The sequence below is a fragment of the Aquila chrysaetos genome, chromosome 20, assembly GCF_900496995.4.
Source record: "Aquila chrysaetos chrysaetos chromosome 20, bAquChr1.4, whole genome shotgun sequence".
In the NCBI taxonomy this organism is placed as follows: Eukaryota; Metazoa; Chordata; class Aves; order Accipitriformes; family Accipitridae; genus Aquila; species Aquila chrysaetos.
Window position 1 is genome coordinate 18,264,986 of NC_044023.1, and position 20,933 is coordinate 18,285,918.

Below are 20,933 nucleotides of genomic sequence, written 5' to 3' on the forward strand. Positions count from 1 at the left end.
AAAATGTTTAAATTAAAAGCCCCACACCCCACACTTTACAGACATAAGCATCAGTTAAGTATCTGACACCCTTATACAAGGGATTACATACTGAGACTGATCACACAGAAGATGCAGCACTACATAGTGAAGACCCATCAATTCCAGAAGCTTTGTCATCTCATTTCAAGTTTCTAACTAATAAACACTATTTCAAAATTAATACCTAAAACATGTCTCCTGCTGAGGGTTCATACTATGCAAAGAAAAGAAGTGCAGTTCTTCTGATCACAATCACCCCAAAAATCACACCAATACAGCCACAGTAATGAGGCCCAGGGAGGAGAAACTACAGACTGCCAGCTGAGAATCTGATCTTTTCTGTCACAAGTTAAAGCCACAATATTTGCAGTATTTGTTACCAGAAATGTGCTAAGCTGCAGTAACTATCAACACATAGATTTCTTTTCAATAAATACATACATCAGGCTTCACAGGAAATAAGAGAAGAATTCTGAAGTGAAAGTGACACATGGCTTCTGGACAATTACCATTATTTTATACCTCGTCCCATATAGTTTGTTAAAATACAAGTGCTAACTAAATGATTGTTCAAACAAGCTGGTATTTCTTTCAACAGTGCTGTAGTTTGTATCAAACGAAAAACTTGGGATTCAGTTCTGTCTTGAAACACATACAGTCAGTGATGGCAGAATCCTAAAAAAAAGCACAACTCATTTATCTTCCATCAGAAATGGACACTCCCAGAAGGGGATACACTGTGGCATTCAGATAAAAACAGCAGCTATAAATACAGGTGATTTGAAAAAAACCCCAACCAACCAACCAAAAAAAACACCCCCAAAACCCCCCAACTCTTCAGTGTCACAGATGGACTTTTACAACAGGGTTTTACAAATTAAAACCAAAGCAAATGCTTTATCATATACATTCCAATGCAAGACAGAGTAACAAACAAGGAAAAACAAAAACAGAAAAGAAAGAAATTTGCTTTCAGTAATCGGCCCCCAAATATTTAGAAGCAGATGAGCATCTAGAGAGTGTAGAAGGTGTGATTTCTCTCCTTTACACAGCTGCTAGTACTGCAGAGAAAACAATGTTGTTTAGTGTTTCATACCTTATACATAAAGCGTGTCTAATGGTTCTGATTTTATGCATAAAAAAATGAAAATTTCATGCAGCTGCTTCTCAATTATGCATCTGGTTATTGTTTTGCAGCTGCAAAAGTACCTTGAAGAACTATAAAATATGGTGTGACAAGTCTGGAATAAATACCAGCAGTCATCTTGTACCTTCCTTGTAAAATTTTGCATTTTTTACCACCTGCTGAAATTCTTGAATCAAGAGTTATGGCTTCTGTCACCTCCTTCTTTTATAAACAAAAATCCACTAATATATTTAACACAATTGAAATTTGTAAACGACCGCTTTCTATGGCACACATTAAATATAAAATTCAGTACCCCATTTCTAGAGTATTTTTTACTTTCTGTTGCTACTTCCAAGTAGCTATTTTGGTAATTTGATCAGAAATCCAACACAGAGAACAATAAGTCAGCACAACATTAGTGTCAAACATCTGAAATGAGATTTTGATTTGTTAGCCCCCTAGCCATTACTCATATTACTATAAATCTATTGAATATGAAGACATTTGGTGACGAAGAATGGTTATAAAATACCCAACTATTGTAAGCAGTCTCAAGCTTGCATTTACTGACTCACACTCAGCATGTAATTTTCTAACAAAAGGAACAGATAAGAAAAACAAAACAGATTTGTTTTTCATAAAAATGCATTTGAAATTAACTATTTCTGTAATTCCTCACGAGACTGAGGGCCCTTAGAAGAATTTCCATATCTAATATTAAAAAAGCAACAATTCGTAATTTAACCTGAAACAGAAAGGTTCAGCTTGAAACAACACAATACCCAGTGGTAAGCTTTAACAAAATCTTTTATTAATTTTGTTTCAAAAAGAATAAAACTCAAAATCACAGTTAGGGAAGCTGGAAGTTTTTCTGCCTGTTTTTCTGGCATGTAGGATGCAACACATGTAGCCATTACCAACAAATGTGTGTGCTGTTAGACAGCTGCCCGTTTTTCACACAGGTGCCAAGGGCTGATGTGGAAAAACATTACTAAGCTGAAGAGGGGGAATGAGGCATGCAAAAAGCTACGCAAGAGACCCCTTGCAGGGTTTACCAAGGATAATGCACTGCTTAAATACTGCTGCGCTTAAAATTTTGCCACTTCTCAGCAGCCTCTGTGAAATAAAGTTTCTTAGCACGAAACACAGAGGAAGGAGAGAAGCAAGGGGGAGGGAAAACAAGCAGGAATTACAAGATTCAAAACCTACCAAACAAAACATGTACACAAAGAGGAAAAAGCAGTAGTATTTTAGGGCTCATGTCCAGGAAGAAAGGTCCTGCTACACAGCAGTGTGAACAGCCATTGTGCAGGAAATCCTCAAATGGAAACCCTAATTCCACCTTAACTGTGCCTTTGTGTGGTTTAGCTTCCAAAACAGGTTAAGTTAAAGCACCTAATAAAAGCAATCTGAGAGAAAATGAAGATCGTCCATAAAAAGAGCTACTATCAAGTAAGTTCTATACTCCAGCTTTGCACTATAGCTGTATCACAGCAAATTCTCCACGACTTTGTAACAAAATCCTTAGTAAAGCAGGTTTCAGTGAACACAACCCTTTAACACCTTTCCTAATTCCTCTGATTTTCCACAACTGATTTTTTCATCCAGTAGATAGGGTAAATACACTGGATCACTGATGTATTGATTAGTAAGCCTCCCACAAAAAATTACTTTAAATAACTGTAACAAACAAGGCCTCACCCTCATAACTTTTATTCTAGTTTATTATTTTCATCATTTTCAGACACAGCTGAGATTTTTTAAATTGTTGGCACAACAATTAAATTTGGAAAATTTTTCCAAAAATCAAACCATTTCAAAGTGGACAAATATAGAAAAAATATTATTGGAACTGTTAGCAACCATTATTTGCTTTTTGATCATACACAGAAACATCAATTTCTATGACTACTATGTCAAGTAAATGGTGGTCTAAGCAAAGCACACTTCAGCAAGCAAAAAAAAAAAGCATGCACACAAACATATAGCAGCTTTTAGCAGTACACAATTGCTAAATATTTGTTGTAAGTAGGGTAAGATATAACTGTTTAGCACAAAAAAGGAAGAGGCTTTTCTCAGTCAGAACTCATAAGGTGGAAGACAGCATTGGGAAGAAACAAGAGAAAATGGATACAACGAGGAAAGGGCTCTAAGATACAACAAGAAATTGAACAAGGGACAGAAAGACTAAAACCACAGACGATGGCAAATTTTGCGGAGCTTTGAAATGGATGCATTCAAGAGGTGCCTATGAAGACTGGGAATAACAGAGTATTAACAGGTATTTCCTATCATTGAGAAGTTGCAGGAAAATGCAGATTCCCTCTAGTCTTAGATTTCACCACTCAGACAAGGCAAAATCCATTAACTCAAAACCTGCTAAACAGAATAGAGAAATACTCATGCTCAGCAATGCTGAATGTGGTCCAAAGGCAGCTCGTCCACCACAAGTTTTCCATTAAATTTAAAAGGTTGTTTTCTAAATACTTGCCCATTTGAGAATAGAATCATAGTAGTCAATAACTTATAGCATTATTTTGCCTGAAAGGATAGTTTCAGAAAGCCATAATTTAAGTATAAGGAACTTTAATAAAAGCTGTCAGAAAAAATAAGAGGACTTATGGGAGAGCTGTTCCTTTAACAGCGAGCATGTTCTTTGAGTACAGCTCCATGGAACGCTATTTCAGCAATGTGTGATTTTTCAACATATGCAGAGAAGCATAATCCAAAGACCTCTAAAAAATAACTAGTTATAACCACTGAGTACATAGGGGTTTTTTGAGAAATAACTCATTATTCACAGGTGAAGAATTATTACTACACAGTGAACCATACAATGGAAAGAAATTTGGAAATCACAGAAATGCAAGGAGGCAAAATTCCTCTCCTACCTATCCTGATGGAGAGAAGAAGAAAGGGAATTAAATCATGTAAGCAAAGCACATGATGATAGTAAAAAAAAGATCAGCTAAGCAGCCAACAAACTCAAAGACTGAGGAGTAAATTAAGCTACTTAAATACAACTTCAACAGAGAGCTGGTCTGTACAGAGTACAGGATACTCCTAGAAAAGCTCTTTCTGGTATAACAAAAAAAGAATCTGAATTCACATTTTTAATATCATCAGAAACATCAGGTTCAAGGATCTTTTTCATTTTCCCTAACATAAAAGCTTAGATTAAATGCAGACAGCATTATCACCAACAATTTCTTCATAATCTATACAAAAAGGACATTACCAAGCTAAAGGTCAATTTTTGATCCCTTCTAGACATAAATTGCTTTCAAGCAGTTTTCCCAACTTGTATTGGAGAGATGAACTTTCAGATAAGGGATCTGAAACAGCATCTAAAAATGCAGCCTTCCATCTAAATTAAACAGAGCCAAAGGAAAAATCCCAGCAGGCTGAGATAGGAAGGAGACTGGTGATCACATGACTGAGAACTCTTTCAATATTCTAAAAATAGTGAATAATAGGTGACAGGTAAATGACCTCATGGAAAGAGGCTTCAATAAACCTCTTCTGTTCTTTATAAAATACATGTTTACCTCTCCAGCCTGATATAAAAAGCATGCCTTCAGTCCAAAGCCGAATTTTATGAGTTCCCTCATGCATAAGGCAATAGAAATAGGACATGCAGAGACTATATTTTGTTATACATTTTTTTAAAGAAGAGTGAATAAAAGCCTTGCACTCAATTCAATTGCATTTCTCTGTGATAAGAGTGTGAACACTGCACCTGACTGATTCTTAAATGTAATGAAACACTCTAAGTGTTTCTAAGTCACTCAACGAGCAGCACTCTATTGCTTTTGTTAAAAATCAGAAAAAGAAACGCATGCCAAGCTTCCAGCATCCATTTAGGATTGTCAGCATTTTCAACCACCCCTGTAAGTTCTCTACTGATTCAAAGAGCCAACTGACAGTACATAGTAACACCCTCCAGCATAATTATAATCCCTCTCAGCTTTGTCCACCTACTAGTTTAAAATGATGGTTCCCTTAATAACTTCTCCATCAGGCAGAACATAAAGAACAGTGCACGAGCTGAAGCAGACTTAAAGGCCTCTAGTGGAGAAGGCTAGAGAAAATGATGGACCCTGAAATGATGCACAGCGCATCTGCCCAATACAAGCAATGAAAATGCACACACCCTAATAGTGTGGGTATATGTATGCATATATAAGGATTTTTTCCTTATATCAGTACTACAGTATCAGGAAAAGAAATAGCAAGAAAGGAAATGCCTTCTCTGGCTAAACGAGCCCTTAATGTACCACTGCATTAAGTGAGAATCAGATCAGAAGACTCTGAGTTAATGCAGGAACAGCCAGATGATCTTACATTTCAGACGAAAACTCAGCTCCCAAATATTTCACTTTGTTCTGTTAAATAGCAGCACTAGAACTGGAAGGACTTGTTTACAGGTTGTGTTTCTTCAGATGGCAGATCAAGCAACACCATACTGTTGTAGCAGAACAGCACAACGTCTTTTTCTTTCCTCTCTTGAAAATCTAGGAATTTTAACATGAAACACAAAACCGTTTGTGACTGCATTTCTTGGTATTTTGTAAATATCGCCTTCTCTACGAGAGTTACACCTGAAAATTGCTTAGCACGTAGAAGGCAATGAATTCCTTGGGGTCTAATTCCGTATTCCTTATTGTGTACAACTTCTTTTGAAGTCAATATTAGTGATGTCATTTTAATTTTCTTCACATCTGCCATTCTTATCTCAGAAGAAAAAAAAAAAAACAATCTTTTAATTCCATTAAAAATTCCTTGTAGACTGCCTTTTGTGCTGTTGGTAAGTTTTGAAAATCTTTGAGAAAATTAACATTCAGTGTATTCAGTGTACATATTAATAAAAATAGAGCAACAGAGGAAATGAGCAAACTATAACAAAACTGCTGATACTGGATAAAGGCAAACGCTTTCAAGAACACATGCATTAACACCTTCCTGACAAGTGAAGACAGCAGCAAAAATAATCTAATCCCATCTCTTTCCATTGCATCAACAGGAAATCCAACAATAGCAAAATTGGTGAGCACAGGCACTGTAGCAGTACAGACAGCTCTGCCAAGCATGTAGTATCTGGTGAAATTGTGAAATTAACCTGTGAATACCAGACTTCGTAAAGACTTCCATGTCAGGAATTTCTATCCCTTTTCTGTACCCCTTTATCACACACACAGACCTATGAGAGTGATGTAATGCTGTAAGATTATGAAGGAAAATTATTGTGTCTCCTGTATTCATGATGACAGGTCTATAGAAAGAACCTCCTTTCACAAGAAAAATACTGAACCTTTGACTTTCAAGTTTTGACAACTTTATTCTATTTTAATCTTAGAAATTTGTTGGCAAGCATCCTTTCTTGTTTGCAGAAGCAAAAGTTAAGGACAGCTGCAATGTGGCATACAGTATCTAAAACACCAGATTTTTGAGCAGGACTTGGCAGGTGTGATTGGTCTCTCCTTTCACCATCTTTTACTGCAGAATGCCTGTCTATCAAGAACATCCCAAAGCCGCCTCCATTTGTTATTTTATTTTGGAATATTTTGTGCCTCCTGTAGGCTGAAGTTTTTTGTTTTGCTCGTAACTTTTTACTTTGTGGGGTTGCATATTCAGAAGACAGCAGCCCATATCAAATTGTGCAGATAAACCTGAGTGACAGAGATACTACTAGTCTGAAGGATCATAAAGAAGATAAATCTGATGAAATCTTGGAAGAACGACCACAGTAGCAAAACTTGTGTTCTTGATGCTTAGTTTTCAAAGAGCATTTTGGAAGTACGACGACAGCACGCTATCAGAATGATTACGAGGATATTGTTAATTATTTAGTGGATCAATGGAGTGTCAATCATTTCAACATGAAATAGCTTCCACACTATAAACCACAATTCTTTAATACCCATTAATGCAGCATGGTTGAATGCAATTACATAAAATGAAAAAAGGTACCACTGACATAATTTTTGAAGTGTTAACAAGCCAACCCAGTTAAAATACATGCAATTTACCCAATAAAGTTTCATTAGCAAATAAGTTTCAGGTTTAGTTTTTACTTTTGATTATTTAAATTTCAACACAGTTGGTTTTTTTAATAGACCAATATTTCTGTGATTTGCAAAGCAAGCAAGTTACAGAGGTTATTTAAAATAAATCTGGCATCATAAAACAGAAGAGGTTCACTGCCTTTAATGGAGTCATTTATTTCTCCAAATAGTTATTGAGATCGAGAACAGTAATAGTTATTGGATAGACCAATCCATTTACGAGTTCAATCATGAAGAGGAGAGTTTAAGTGCTGTAAAATTTGTGAAAAACCTGCCACAGCTTCAGTTAGCATTTCTTGATTTTCTCAGGCATCCAGACATGAGGAAACCCTCCAATTTTATGAGCTTTCCTTTGTGTCAGCATTTTTCATTTTGCACTGCCAAATGACCATAACAGTTGCATTTAATGTTTTAGTTTCAAATATATTTTCAAATATACTGGTTTTCATAAGAAGGTTTTGATTACTGAAAAATGTATCACCCTAATAAAGTTATAGAGATTTAGCAAGCCATTACGCTAATCCTGTTCAGCTACTTGAGGTCTGATGAGATCTTTGATAGGAGTAAGTTGTGTTAATTTACTTTCCAGTGCGCAAAACTGAAATGCATTTAACTAAGTGGCTTGTGCATTATGTAAAGCACAAAACAAAAACCTTCCTGTTACTACACAATTAGACTAGAATAATGTCTGGCCTCTGGCATTTTGATGTGTGATATACTAATATTAACAAAAGCTAAATGAAAAGAGGAAAACTATGCAAACTATTATTAACTTTAAAAAGTAGAAAACTTCCAGATTTAGAATTGGGAGACAAATGTACTTCAACACATTTCCTTTTGAGAGAAAAGGTATTATATAAATTAACTTCTGACACACACTATCATCTTATGTTCACCACACTAAAATGAGGATGTTGTCAGAGAACCAAAATGAAGTTCCAGAAGCATGGTCTTCTCTCCCAACCACTGTCAAGACTTTTGTGATGGTAGGTAACTCACCTTTTCTTTTCTCTCCATATGGACAAACATACATGTGAACAAATATACATGTATATAATTCTCTCATACATATTTTATTTCTTCATAGAACCATAGAACAGTTGAGGTTGCAACGACCTCTGGAGATTGTCTAGTCCAACCCACCAGTTCAAAGCAGGGTCAGCTAAAGCAGACTGTGTCCAACTGGGTTCTGAAATCTTTTAAAATGGAGAGTCCACAACATTTTTCTTCTTTTGCTTTTAAATACAGCAAATTTTTGTTTGAAAACAACTTTTTACACAAGTTCATTTACTTCAGTTCCTTAAATTATATCAAGTATACAACAATAATAATTTTCCTCAGCAACCATTCATGAAGTTATTCTGAATTCTGAATTATTCAAAATTACATAATGTTAATTAAAGACTTCATGTTACATGCTGCATACAAAACATTTTAGAAATAAAGTTCTAAAGAAACATTGCTGTTAGAGACTGTTGTTCACATACAAAATAAAGCATATATTTATGGTCTGGATAATATATCAAACCTTTTCAATAAGCATCAATTTGAAGATTGTGTACAACTTATTAGAAAGCAATTTATTTTCCAGATTGCTATCTGGTGAAGCAGATTCCTCCCATTATCAGTCAACTTACTTAGTCTCTGAGCAGCCTCCAGGGCATCATTTGCAGAATCAGCTACGAAGAATCTCTGAACTGTAACCCCATGGTCTGCCATTATTTTTTTGCTTTGGTACTCCTGCAGGTTCAGCCATCGTCTAGGGGTTAATTGAACAGCCTAGAAAAACGAGAGGGGAAAATAACATAATGCTCATTAAGAACAGTTCATGAGACAGCCAACTGAGCTCTTCTGCCTTATGGGTATCTCAAACCAGCAGTTAAACAACACTTTCACAGAAAAGGTAAAATATGTATTGATTTACCTAAGTGCCTCTTCTTAACGTTTGTGCATCCAAAATACGCTGAAAGCTACAGGTATTTTTTAAAAGCTACACAAGGCTCACTGGGTGATCTTGGCTAGACAAAATGTTTTGCATTTAATATCAACACAGATTGGCCAACTTGGCTTGAACTCTGTTCATGTTTTTAAGTTATCCTGTGCTATAAAAACATTAATAGACAGTTACCTTAAAACAAATTCATTGTTTCATATTCAATCTCCTTATTTACACTAAATTTTATATAATTCTTCCCTATAAAATTCTGTGCATTGCAGCATATCTGAGAAGAAAGACAGCTGACATAGAATTAGCATCATCTTCTAGGAAACTATATACTAATAGATGTGTTTACAGTGGTCTGTTATCTATGCTTAGCTGGTTGCACTTCTAAGTATATTTTGTTGAGGACGCTAGCACAACCACGTCAGCCATGCAAAGCCAACAACAGTTGGAGAAGAATTTACCTTCCATTCTCAACATGCTAGTTTAGATGCTGGCGTGTGCATATATGTGTATATATATGTATCTCTATCATGGATACAAAGATATGGCAACCTCACACATGCACACAAAGACACCACATTTGCTTGTCTTGGTGGTAAACGTTGAATGTAGATGCTATAAAAGTCACAGGATCATTACTGAATGATTTTAAGAAAGGACACATTCTCCACACAGGATAAATCGTCACAGACAAAAGCAATAATTAACAAGCTGTCACTGACTCCTGGCAATGGTATAACGGCAAAGGTGGAGCTGACTCCTGGCAATGGTATAATCCCATTTTGTGCCAGCAAAAGATGCTCTTCCCACATGAGACACAAACTGTTGTCCTACTGGCAGACAGCCTGCAATCAATACTTGGTTTCTCCTGAAGTAAAGGAGCACAGTATGCAAGCTAGCACTATATATTTAGATATGTTAGACAAAGAGGATTATTTACTATACTAATACTTTGATCTCTAACAGCGTGATAAAAAATATTATCCTAATGCAACTTTATACTGAAAACAAAAAACCTCCCTGCTAAAGTCCTTCAATAACACATACCCTTTTCACAATACTAGAGTTTTAAATGCTGTGTTGTATCAAAAGCAAACCTCCATCTGTTCCTATTTGCTTTGAAACATAGCACAAAAGATTGATGCATAAAGAAAATACAAACCCCATCTTTTACAGTATATAACCACATGTATTCCGTAAAAGTGACTCCCACAGAACTTAAACAGCTACAAATAGCTCAGAATGACAGATTTTAAATTCTTTTACCATAACCTGGTTAACATATCTTAGAAGAATAAAATGACATATTGTCAGTACACTCTATGGCTATCTCTAATTCTAGGCATCATACAGGCACCTCAGTATGTTTTATATTCCTCCATGTTATTCACAGACAATATGTTATTATATTTATGCAATGCCTTCAAATGTAGGGTCAAAATTTAAAGTCACTTCCATAATTGTTGATATTTAATCTGTTTTCCTATTTGAAGTTCTGTGTTAGGCTCTAACAGCTATTACTTCATGACCATTTCCACAAAGGGATTAACACAAGGAGCCAAGAGGGACCCTGAAGATCAATTCTAGCCTCATATAAAAAAAGGCCAGAGAATTTCAACCAAAAGCTTATGCCACAAGCCCTTAGTTTCAATCAAGCTACAGAGAGCTTTTAGCATGACTGAAGAAAATACCAGTTTTATCCCTGAGAGTCATTAACCTTCTCTTTTCCATTGTTTCTCTAAAGACTACCTCATAATAACAATATTATTATTATTATTATGACGACTTCAGCATACTTATTATTGACACATGCATATAATCCATATGTGTACACACACTGAAGAGAAGCACCACCTGAATCTGCACAGGCAGCTGGGAGTCTACTAACGTGTTATTTGACAGCTACCATAAGACTAAAATACATTTCCAAAGGCCCCCCCCCTTTCAGCTGTAAGCAGCAGCAAAAGAAAGAACATCCCAACCGCAATCAGAAGCCAACATCTTTTACAGAGGGAGGGAGGCAAGGAAGAAGGAAAAACCAATACACATCTCCATCTGACTAACTAGCTTTCAGCCATTCTGCTCTAATTAAAAGTTGTACCCGATGTGTGCACTCCCCCCTCGAGGCTCAGAGCTACAGCAAGAGAACATCTACAAAGATATTTCTCAATCCATTTCTCTTGAGCAACAAGGAATTTACCAATCTGACTTTCAGGGTTCAGAAAAATAAGCTCACACCTTTAGTTAAAGCAGATTGACTTATACCAAAATAAACAAACCATCAATTCTAATTTAAATCTGAAAGGAAGAAACCTTGACTTAATCAATTATATTCAAATTCTGTATTTGTACTTTCCAGAAGAGAGGTTAATTCTCCTTAGCTGGAAGTTGATTTGAAACAAAGGATAAGTCTATGCTAACTTTGACAGCACTTTTTGCTCATCTGTTACATATTTATAAATTTTATAGATACAGTTCTTTATTTTTATTTCATGTAATCTTGTATTTACTAGAAGCCAAAAGATCTTTGAGACACATGTCAAGCTGATCTTGGATAGAATGAAATAAATACAGAAAAAACAATGTTAAAAGTTGCTGTATTAATAAAAAGCTGAGTTAAAAGTTTTACTGAGGATTTCTCTCATATATAAAGTATGTTTACTTACAATTTATTTGTCTCTTATGCTTACGTGTGTTTATTTACAACTAACTGGTTTATATAAAGGCTTCTACAGCTCAGTAATACAGCTAATAAAATTTTGGTCACCGAGTTTATAATTTACGAACAAGTCTTTAAAACAGTTTTTATTCATCATTTACAACAATAAATCAGTTTCACATGTATGTAGTACTAAACTGATCTAAATGAAATAAATAAAAAGGAAAATATTCAAACAATCTTGTTCTGGGGCAGACTTTTGTTGCTGTTGCTTGACAAAAGTCTCTTTCAGCACAACTTGCTTTCAATTTTTCTGTTTGGGTAGGAATTAAGTAGTTAAGGAATTTGCAATGCAGCACAGTGTGTCAACCGACATCTCCACTGTTAGTTTAAACCAGCAAGGCTTAAGTAATAAAATCTTTTAAGGACTCTTATATAATATGGACTGTAAAGGGCCACCACCTAATAAAGGCCACCAGTGATAACTCACAACACGACAGATACGGAACAGAGATGACAGCAAGAAAAGCACCCGACGCTCTGTTTGTTTTATGAAGAAAGGTCATTTCCAGTGTCACCCATCTGGTGTGGCACTCCAACGTTAATTCAGCTCCAGCCTAGTTAATGAATAAAGCAAGCCTAACAGCTCCAACAGGAACCTGCAATGAGCTCTGTTCCCAACCACCCTCCTGGCATGTTACAAAAGCTTATGGTATATATCAGTTTTACAACTTGAAGATATAACTCAAATGTTCTAGGGGATGCTCCAAATCATTGCCGACGCGTTAAAAATCATATTACACGTACATACAGTGCATATATACATAAGCATATGGACACAGGTCTGTTCTCTTATAAAAATTAGACAATTAATATTAGGAGATTATGGGAATATTTCCTTCACAAATTATGAACCAGACAGGTCTGAGGAACACAGAAAGGAAATAACAGAATAATTCATTCGAAAGAACTGTCAAAGCAGTCCTAAATGGGGATGAAACAAAGATCTGGCCAAGAACTGCTGGCACAGAAAAGTGAAGCCTACAAACTTAAGGTTAGTAAGCACGTACATTTTTTTTCCTCTCCTGTATATGCGATTCTAAGAGAGACCATCTTACTGAGCGCCAGCTCAAGACTTTCAATCAAAACTTTCCACAAAGGACAAACTCCTGGTTGTGAACGAACTACTCAATAAAATGAGTTAGTACAGCCTACCACTGTATACAGGAGTACAATATATTTAAGAAATGAACTGTGACAAAGTCTGTATTAGAAGCTCTGAAGAGCAAGGAACATGAAAGACTTGCTTTAAAGCACTTGCAGTATACACACTATATGTCTTGAGAAGAGCAGGCAAAATAAAGCAGTTACAAGGGATGAAATAAAGCAAAAGCTTTGAATCTTTGAAGATGACTACTCTTTCAAGACCATCTTGAAAAATCAAAACAGTTGCAAACACATGTATTTTAGGCTTAAGGCACAAAGAAAAAAAGTGATCATGAGATGTTAGAAATCTGAGTAAACAGATGATTCCCTGAACCAATTCCCAACTTAAAGATGTTTTGGTTGCAAAATATATATATATGAACGATTTAAAAGGGACAGCAACAAAAAGAATTATTTACTACAAGAATCTTGAAAAATCCTTGCCAGATATAGTTCCCAACCCTCCCAAATACATTTATACCAGGCATTCACAAGAATTTGAGATGGGCTTCAAACAGCATAAGTTTCTTGGGCATCATAAATTTCCACAGATATCCTACAGATACCCACATTTATCCTACAGATACACACCTGACACTGACCATAACAGTGCTATTGCACAAAGGTACAGCCTTAAGACAGCTTAGACAAGAGTCTACAAAGTTTTGAAAGAAAACTATTTCCCATACCTAGTCTTCTATAGGCAGCCATAATCCATCCCTTCCCCCTGACACTTATTAGGAGGACACTTTAACGTGGCACAGAATACAACTCCAGTGTCACGCGTCTTTGTATTATTTATTTTCCCATTCTACAGTTCTACTCTTGTCAACAATTTAATTGCTCCCAGCAGCATTAAACAGCACTGCTAGCTAGATTCACCAGTGCAGCAGTCCTGTCTCCTATGAAAGGCAGACTGAGGAATTAGGTTGTAAATTACCATCAGAAAAATAATTTCAATCTGAAAGGGGGTGGTGGCAAAGCAACTGAAAGGAAAACTAAAGCACAGGAAAGCAGAGGCTACCTTTTAAGAATTTCTGTTCTTTATTGATTCTCGCCACCTTCTATACCCAGCTTATTCCCTGCTTAAATACTTTTATCTCCTCTCCCCACACACTAGTCAGAAAACCATATTGGAAAACACCATACCTCTCTCAGATCTTTCCATGCGGCTTTGTCTATGGTTGAAACACAGTATGTTCCAACAGTTTAAGATATATCTGTGTTTCACCTGTTTCTTTATTGCAAGGTTGCACTGGAGTACAAGGAGTACATTCTGCCACACCAGTCTGTGAAGAAGAGACTGGAAATAGTACACGGACTTCAGTAAAACCTGACCCTCTATGTGACATCTCATGTTTCATCTTGATAAGATGACAGGCAAGAACTAGAAAATTTTCCATTGGTGGCATTTTTCTGTTGTCCTTAAGACATTTTTTTCTAACAACAACAACAAAAAGTTTTAAAACATCTTACTAAACTTACACGTTCTCCTTACTGTAAATATACCTTAATCTTGAATATTAACTTCTGTCAAGCTCTGAACAGCCCAAAGAAGGGCTGTAGGTTTAAATGCATCTTTCTAAACCTGTTTTTAGTGGCATTTTACTTCTTAGCATGTTAGCTACAGTTTCTATAACAAAGAAAAACTTAAAATCACTCCAGTGAGCCTAAATGAAAATCCAGACAATAAGTTTTCACGGAATGGAATAAAGAAAAACTCAAACTAAAGGATTTAGTCTTTTGAAAGCAAGTTCTTATTAAAAGGCTAAAATAAGTATCATTCATGGCTCTGCTGAAGACTTCTAACAGACCTTATATTACTACAAGAAAAAAAGGCTTTCATATGAGCTCTTTATGTATGTTGTGTATTGATATACACATTGTAGATGAAGAGTAGCTCTTATTTGAGATTCAGATATGCCAGGTAAGTTGAAAGGGGTTTTTTTTCTCCTTTATTTTAAATCACAAATAAGCTTTAAGAATAAATCAGTTCATAAAACTAAGAAAAACATCCACTAGTAGCACATATCCATGTTTTTATATAATTTATTATTTAAAATAATAAAGTTTTAAAGAGGAATTAAGTTCTTCCTAATAAGATATTTCTTAAGATTAAATTTCTAACATAAGTGCTTATCAAAGAGATTAATATACTTAAATAGGACTCTATTACAACTGATAACGCTTCCTTAGAGCCTGACAACAGCATCAAAAATCCCCAAACTCAAGTAAGTGGAACGAAAGGCCTCAACTGAACAGTAACATGAAGTGAGATGAAGGCAGAATTATTTAATCAAGTACAAGTTTCACACTGGATCCTCTCCTGCTGGCTAGAATTATTTGGTATTTTCCAAAAGCAAAAAAATTCATATGGTTGGAGTTCACCTCTCATCTTCCTTCCCTTCTCCACCCCGCAAAATTTTTGTTACCAGTCAGAATCACAGTAATATGGACCAAAGGTCTATAGACAGGCGAGGATTTCAGAGAAGTACTGTTACTAGTAATTGAGTATTTTATTCTCAACAAGCCTTCTGTTCAAAGTTACTTCTTTATATACCTAGATACCATGTTTGGTCCAATTACATGTGTATAGTATCATTAAAATGAATGGCATACACATCAAGAAATCAAACATCTCTTCCTGACCATCTTAACAAGGCCAGATGTTGCATAACTGTATCCGTGGTTTATTGACCACCGCTAGAGAAAAAGAATTGATTGTTCACATAACCTACCTAATCTCTTACTTCCCACCTTTTTTTGTTCATTTGTTTATATATAAAATGTTAAGGGCTCTGAACGAATAATGTATTTGGAGACTAGTTGCATTAGATTCTTCCACTGCTCAGTTTGCCAATTCTTGAGCTGTCCCATGGCAACAAAAAATAATTTGCATTATTTGAATAATATGGGCTAAAAAATAACAATATAGTTTAACAGGAGTGAAACTACAAGTACATTTTATAGCAGAAATCACCTTCAATATACATAAAAAAAAGATTTAGAAAACACTGCAACAAAGAGACTTCTTTGTCCTTTTATATATAAGCAGCATCTTTCAGATGACCCAGGAGGTATCTTTTGAGTGCTCGCTTTTGAAAAAAGAAAACACACACATAAAACCAGGAGAAACTCTCTTAACATATTCACCAAGAAGTTTGCAAATTGCATGTTAACTACCTCGGCAAAAATGTACTCAGAAATATATGTTCCATATACCCACAAAAGAAAAGCAGCATCGGTAAATGCAAGCTTCGTCAAACTAGACCACTGATTACTTCTTATCTGAACCTATATGCTCAGTATCAGCTCAGTACAATGTTTTTCCACTCTGTGGCCTCCCTAGTAAAACCTCTAAGGTTGACTCCAAGACTGATGATTTCACATAAATACTGCAGTATAGCATGTATGCAGCAGGTACCAAATAGTGTCACACTGGAGCACGTAAGATAAGCAGACAAGCTTTAATAAACAAACAAGCAGAAAACACCATGATGACATGAACACACGTAAAAAAATCAGTGGCTTTTTGAAGCTGAATCAGCTCATAGCAGGGCCTTACAAGTAGCTGTGTCAGTAGAACAACTGACGCTCATGACATTTTTAGCCAGCAGTATTACCAATCACTGTAACTTTGCACTTACCCTTCAACTCATTAAGTTACTACTACAAGATACCACTCTTCAAAAAAACCAAAATAAAAGCAAAATCATTTTTGAAAATAGCAACAAGGGCTGGAGAGCAGTGTTTTCAGGCAGACCCCACTACCTACCAGTACAATTCTAACTGTTAAGCACCATATATATTTTTTAAACATAAATGAATCACTTAACTCTCTTCTGTAACAAGTGTATGAAGAAACTGTTGAAAAGAACTGAAAGGTCAAGTCTGACAAACACCTGAAGATTCAAATTATAATCTCTATTACAACCGAGACTTTATGGTCTTAATAAATTTAATTTCAAAAAATTTTGTGCCATTTCATGCCTAATTCTACATGGAACTACCATGGCTAAGCATCCACAACTAAGTATTTCACCATATTGAGTTCAGTGATCATGTTTAGACAATTTCACTAAAAAAAAAACCCCCTACCTTTAAATACTTATTTTCCCTTAGCCAGTCTTTTCAGGTCAAACCTGTACTTTTGGAAAATGCAAAATAATTCTAGCTAAGGGAAGAGAATCCAGTGATAATCAGCACTATGAAAGAAAAACGGCCAACAACAACAAAACTACCACTAAGCAAATTTCTGGGATAATTGAACATCCCTTGACACAGCTATATAATTTGAGCAGCTCTACTGTTTACATTAACATAGCTTAATGCATTTTATTGCATGACTGTTAAAAGGAAGACACACTTTAGTGACATCCAACATTCCCTTTTCATTCACAGTATGAATGGAAGCCAGTATTAACATCATGAAATAAAGATGGATCTCTTAAAAGTACCTGGCGCTAAAGCTGGTCAAATAAATGCATACTACTTTCCCCCCCGCACTGCTGCTCCACTGAAGTAATGTAGCTGTAACTACGCTAACAGATCCTGTGCCAGTATAAAACAGCTCTACCAAGGCAAATTATCTCTGCATGAAGGCAAATTATGTGTCAAATGTATATAGTATCAAGTTTTATAAATATGGACTATATTGTAATGGTTATACTGGAAATAAGTGATTTGGGGAGAAAAGCTGTGGTGTTTATTCAGAGGTCTTTTAGATGGATTCTGTATCCAAAATAAAAGGGAAGTGTGTTTAGCATATCTTATCTAAAATAAAAGCATCTAATGAAAAAAAAAAAAACTATTTGCTTACCCAACACATTCTACACCATTCCAGTTTATTCAGTTTATGCACTCTGACCTGTAATACAATTCCAAGCGCATATGAAAAAAAACAGATACACAAAGATGACAGTAATGAAACAGCATACCATTCATCAATATAACAAATAAACCTTTATTGCATTTATTGACATACAGCTACTGTAATTGACAAAGTTGTAGGAGAGGTTCCTATCAAAAAGGAGCCATCAGAAATACAACTAAATGGCATACCTTCATATAAACCACCACGGTACAGGTACATTTTATTAGATCATATACTTGAAATATACCACATAAGCCGCTGAAAACAAACTAAAACACTTATTTGAGTTTGCTGGCAGTGCTGACATAAAGAATGAGTATCCGTAGAGTTAGTCTGACAAGAAACAAAAATTTAGAAAAAAGGCACTACACTAAACAGAAAAAGTTTATCACAAATGTAAGGCATAAAAAGCAAACATACAGAGATTACCACACTTTGCTCTGTATGAAAGCAAGTATTTCAAGCACAAAGGAAAATGGAAAGACTCATGATAAGACTGATCAGCTATAAGGTCTGCCACGTTAAGTCAAACCACACATCCCCTTCTCTCCAAAGATGATTAAGGCCACATACCTATGGGTATATTATGAAAAACAGGACAGCAAATGTCCTTGCCAAGTAATGTCCTGTTGGCTACCACAAAACAGTAATTTTAATCTTCCAAAGCAGGAGTTAGCATCCAGACCATCCTATTTAAAAGCCGCAGAAGAAACCATGTTCCATCAACATCCCAAATTGCTCACTTTGGATACAATATCCAAGTCCCTTTGGTATCAGCAGAGACCATCAGCTTCATCTAACACTGAACATTTTGATCAAATTCTCAATCTAGACTTCTGTGATATATTTATAAAGGATAAAACTGATTCTGTGAGCTAGTTTAAGAAGTCTTGAATATTTTCCTGACAAAAACAGAGTTTCCATACCTTTGTCCACAGCAGTTAGGAATTGCTTATTTCTTATAGTTTGTAGCAAAACTCTGTAAGCAATCTTGACCTTAAACATCAGCATTTGATTTTAAAATCTTCCACAGGTACAGCTGAAGACCTTTTAAGAGTTAAGTTCCATTATTTATTCCTACAAATGGGAATTTATTTTAACTGTATTAACACAAAGGCAACACACAAACTCTAGTTAACAGTTATAGGCCTTTTAGTTCCAAATTTATTACTTAAGATACACCACACAAAATATCTTGAGCAGTAAAACGCAGTATGTCTCAGAGAAAAAAAAAATACCACACTTCCCAGTTCTTTAAAGGCCATGACATTTTGATCAATAAACTGTAGGGGCAATTTACTGTTTTATACTACTAAACTGTAGTTCAGAATGAGTGAGATCTGTTGCTGCAATTGTTAAGGTTTATGTAACTCATCTTCAAATAAAATTTAAAAAAAACCCACATGAAATATGCCACTACATTGCTGTTTACTAAAGCTAGACAGCCTGTTCTGGTGGATAATTATTACTATTCCTAACAGCTATATGACTCTTTGAAACAAGATGTCTATGTTAAATACATAAATGATTCCTTCATATGCGCAAAAAAAAACCCCGAAAAATTAGGGGCTTGCTTATAAAAGGAGCACACAGTTAATATTATGATTAGGATTTCTACTGTTAAATTGTTTACAAAAATTAGACTCAGACAGTTGAGAGGATGGCCAAGAGCTTGGAAAGCATAAGTTTTGTTTAAGTATACAAACTTTAAAAACTTCAAAAGAGTGAAACAGGCAACTGTTTCTGCTCAGAAGTCCACATTACTGAAAATCTAGCCATTATGTTGAGTGAGCAAATCTTGATAGCAAAACCCAAAGTTAAATCCTAATTTGGAAAATCTTTGCCCCACATTGCCTTAATATTGCTTTTCAATTACCCAAAAGAGCTTATTCAAAACTGAGATTCTGTAGCCTCTGAAAACACTAATCCACCCTTAAGTCATGTTTAAACTGAAGGACAAGTGTATCAGCTCAATCCATAGGCAGTTTGGTGACACTTAGATAGCAGCACACTCGAGTAATCAACCAATTGCTTCCCATGTGCTTCTGCAATCCAGGAAAACTAGTGCTGTGTTACCCCTGTCTGCCCTATGCAGTCTCCCAAACAAAGCCAACACCAGTTTAGACTTCACCACCACTCTCCCATATATTGCTGACATACCTCACACAGCCATATAGCCCCTCTAATAGCCAAATGCTCTGTATGACTTGAAACCGAGAAGCCAAGGTACTGGAAGAAGTCATTACGACAGGGCTGTGGTGTCCCATTTCTGCTCAGATGACCTGGAGGCAAGCTGCAACCACAGCTCCCCAGCCGCTCACTCCGACGCCCTCCCTCGTGTCCCCTGAGCCTGAAGTGGAGCTAACCCTGCAGAAAGCTTCTTTTGCTGCCCACTCAACGCCATGACCCAGCCCACCAGAGGACCAGGTGAAGACAAGAGCCAGTGCAAGAGACACACCAGCAATGCAGCGGTGAGGGCAGGAGCACCCCTTCTGACAACAGCCTGCCCTTATCCGGGGGTAGTGGACACACTAGACTGCACTGCCTGTTGCAAACCAAGCCTGGGGAAGACAACGTGAAACTACATGCTGATGACTCAACTGCACATTTCCTTCTGAACCAATTACTCAAATTCACTGCAATTCATTGGACAGAACAGTAACACTCCAGAAGAGCTATAGTTCAGAAGTCCACGGTTTAAAGCAATCAAAGGATTTTTATTTTTTTATTACTATATTAGGTGTTTGTGTCACCATTTTAATTCTAGTTCGTGTAATCAAAACAAGCGCTTAGTTAAATCTTCCCCTGAAGACTTTCACATAGTTCAAGGAAAAGCCAATTTCTCTTGTCATGTTGCAAGGTTCTTTTAATAGGAGCCACTGCAAAACAGAGATAGGAAGGCAGGAATCACAGTGCATCACAGCAGGAAACATCAAGATGGTGACAAACATCAAAGAAATAAAGGGAAGAGCTTTCTTGAACTAGTAACATGTCAATTTTAGAAAAGGAAGGTATTTTAACTGAAAAGCTAAAGC

General features: G+C 36.0%; 1 protein-coding gene across 1 annotated transcript in view; it reads right to left on the reverse strand.

Moving 5' to 3' along the window:
* Positions 1-20,933, reverse strand: part of SUCLG2 (succinate-CoA ligase GDP-forming subunit beta) — a 134,386-nt gene that overhangs the window by 96,877 nt on the left and 16,576 nt on the right. The window contains exon 2 of the mRNA XM_029995978.1: positions 8,853-8,994. Within this exon, the coding sequence (XP_029851838.1) occupies positions 8,853-8,994 (142 nt within the window). The remainder of the gene's footprint in view (positions 1-8,852; positions 8,995-20,933) is intronic.